The sequence below is a fragment of the Quercus robur genome, chromosome 9 (assembly GCF_932294415.1).
Source record: "Quercus robur chromosome 9, dhQueRobu3.1, whole genome shotgun sequence".
NCBI classification, from domain to species: Eukaryota; Viridiplantae; Streptophyta; class Magnoliopsida; order Fagales; family Fagaceae; genus Quercus; species Quercus robur.
This window is the reverse complement of record NC_065542.1, coordinates 138,878-141,580: the sequence shown is the minus strand read 5'-3', so window position 1 is coordinate 141,580 and position 2,703 is coordinate 138,878. Positions and strand designations below refer to the sequence as shown.

Genomic DNA, 2,703 nt, shown 5'->3' with positions numbered 1-2,703 from the left:
ATTGTTTGTTTTGATGGTTTTTTGTGTTATCCTGTATTTGATAGTATCAAAAAATAATGGGTTAAGGTTAAAGGAAAATTATCTCTTAACATCCCTAACTAAACTTGACATGAGATAGAGCTTTTTTTAGAAAATTTTAATGGAAAACAACTCTATCTCATGCCAACCTAAGATACTATAACTAGGAATTCAAAAGATACATCATTCTTGTCAAGAACTTGGAAAATGGCCTCTCCGATTAGCTGCCTATCAATCTTGGTAATCCCTCTACTAGTCGCATCTCTTTTCTTCCAAGTTTGGTCGGTTGATGAAGCCTTCTTGGAAAATATTTGCCAGAAGACTGCGGACTATGAGTTTTGCCAATCAACTTTACGTTCAGACCCACGTACTTTCACAGCTAATACAGATTTTCTTGTTCTCGTTTCTATCTCTATAACATCTAAGCATGTACAAAATACCATTGATCAAATCGCAAATATTCTTAAAAGTCTGACAGACCCATTGGATAAGACTCGAATCCAGAATTGCCAAGCCGATTATAATGAAATAGAAGTGAAATTGAATGCTGCATACTCGTCTTCAGATGCAAAGTCTTATCAGGAAGCGCTAAATTTACTTACAGATGCACTGAATAAACGTGTAGAATGTGATGATGAATACAGATTGACCCCCCCAATACGTGATTCACCACTACTCAGTGCTTCTACCGCACTGCAGAAGCAAATCGGTATTACTTGGGTAATCATTGAGGAGATTATCTGATTATGTCAACATAATTTATATGTAATCTATAATAAAAATAGGTCTGCCAAGGTACTTGTAGCTCCATTGCTATCTCTTGGTGTAATTAAAAAAATAATAAATAAAGACCTATTTTTGTTAATATTTATTTGTAATCATCTGTGGTTCTCTCAATCAATATGGCATAATTGCATTATATTCGGTAAATCTTGGGTTATATCTTTTTTCTGATAATGAACTTTAAATTTTCGGTTTGCTAGAATTGGTGAATGATATATATACACACAAACCCATGCTCAATTTCATGCTCATTTCTTTCTTTTTATTTATTTATTTATTTTTATTTTTATAATGTTCTTTATCTTTTTCACTTGTACCATATTTTGTCACATATATGTGATGAATTTAATTTTCACGTATCATATATTTTAATTAGGAGTGACTTCTGTCAATATTGATTCCCAAAAAAAGGGACTATCACTATTATATACATAGGCCATACAATATTCATGAAAATGTTTAAAAAGATGAGTAAACTTGCAAAGCTTTTAGTCTTTGAGAGGTCTCCCTCAGAAGAGAAAGCTATTTCTAACATCAAGAGCAAAGTCTAATTTGAATGAGATGATGATGAGTACGTATCCAAAAGGAGCAGTACTACTCGCACTACAATGCATGGCAACAAACAATGTCGGGGTGGATCTAATAGCAAAATTGGTTGCGTCGCTCCCCTACAGTAATTCAAGGACACCATGGCTTGGATATAGATCACTCTCGTGGGCAACCCCCAATCCAATATGGCATGGTTTTTTGGGGGGTTTTCAGCAATCATCACCGCCGCTATCACTATATGGATGTTTTCTATCGAGGCCTCCACAAAAATACAACCTATTACCCACTAAACCAGTTAATGCAACAATTACCGCCTCTAATTAACAAATATAACTTGCTTTACCACGAGTTGCTCAAGTTATTATTAGACTTTCAAGAGCATTTCCCACTCCGAAATGGCATGTTTTTTTTTTTTTTTTTTTTAAATCACCACCACTGCCAGTAGAATATTGATGTTCTCTCTATTTCCCTTTGTTTATTGGATTAGATAACGAATTATCACTAGTGTGTTTGCCTCACCTTTTCTATGTGTGAGACTGAATGAGAAATCAGATTAATGGCAGTGACAGCTTTATGGTTTATTGTGTTACTGCCATTGCCATCAAACCTTAAACTAAATTTTTGATTAACAATTTGAGACCCATCATTTGTTGCTCAGATTTGGATATGAGGCACAATTTTATTATCTATCAATTTTGTTTAAACCAAGCACATAGCATTTTGCATGTTTGATTAAGATAAAAACGTAAAACTTGCACCTCCTGTGAATGTGTTATTCAAAAAGAATTGTTTATTTTACTAATTGACTTTATTATTATTATTTGCTAAGTAATTTGTCCAAGTCTTTGGGGTACCCAGTGGTGGCTTATGGCTTATTGTTTTAATTCTACATCGTGAGTTTGTGATTAAAGTTAGAAAATTATAAATCCATCCTTTCTATAATATATATTGAAGAGGGAGAAATTGGTGGTGACGGATCCACTTTGATGGACTTGACAGTGCAAGACAAATGGGCTAATAGTGAACGGATCTTATGTGAACGGACACAGGGTGGACAGATCAAAAGGCCACGTGGCACTTAACTGGTCATTATGTGGTCTTCAAGAAACCCTAAATAGAAAAGACTTGCGTCTCAAGATTAACCCTAGTTCATAGAGTCCTAATATGAATAGAATTCTAACATAAAGAAGATTCTGGAATATATGCGCATTAATGGAGATCTTCTCCATAAGGAAAAGACTTGTGACGCGAGCAAAGGAATTTGATTCTACACTACTATAAAAACCCAAAGACCCTCAGGAAAAAGGTACACATAATTCACCCCAGCTCTAACACTCTAGAGTTGTGAAGAAG

General features: G+C 34.6%; 1 protein-coding gene across 1 annotated transcript; it reads left to right on the top strand.

Annotated features, from left to right (window-relative positions):
* Positions 1-225: 225 nt before the first annotated feature.
* LOC126699684 (pectinesterase inhibitor 5-like) lies at positions 226-762 on the top strand. The gene has a single exon (XM_050397635.1). It carries the CDS (start codon positions 226-228, stop codon positions 760-762), a length of 537 nt encoding a protein of 178 aa, XP_050253592.1.
* The last annotated feature ends 1,941 nt before the right edge of the window (positions 763-2,703 follow it).

Excerpts from the sequence above, each read along its gene's own strand:
- LOC126699684 (XM_050397635.1), top strand. The coding sequence starts at position 226 with ATGGCCTCTCCGATTAGCTGCCTATCAATCTTGGTAATCCCTCTACTA.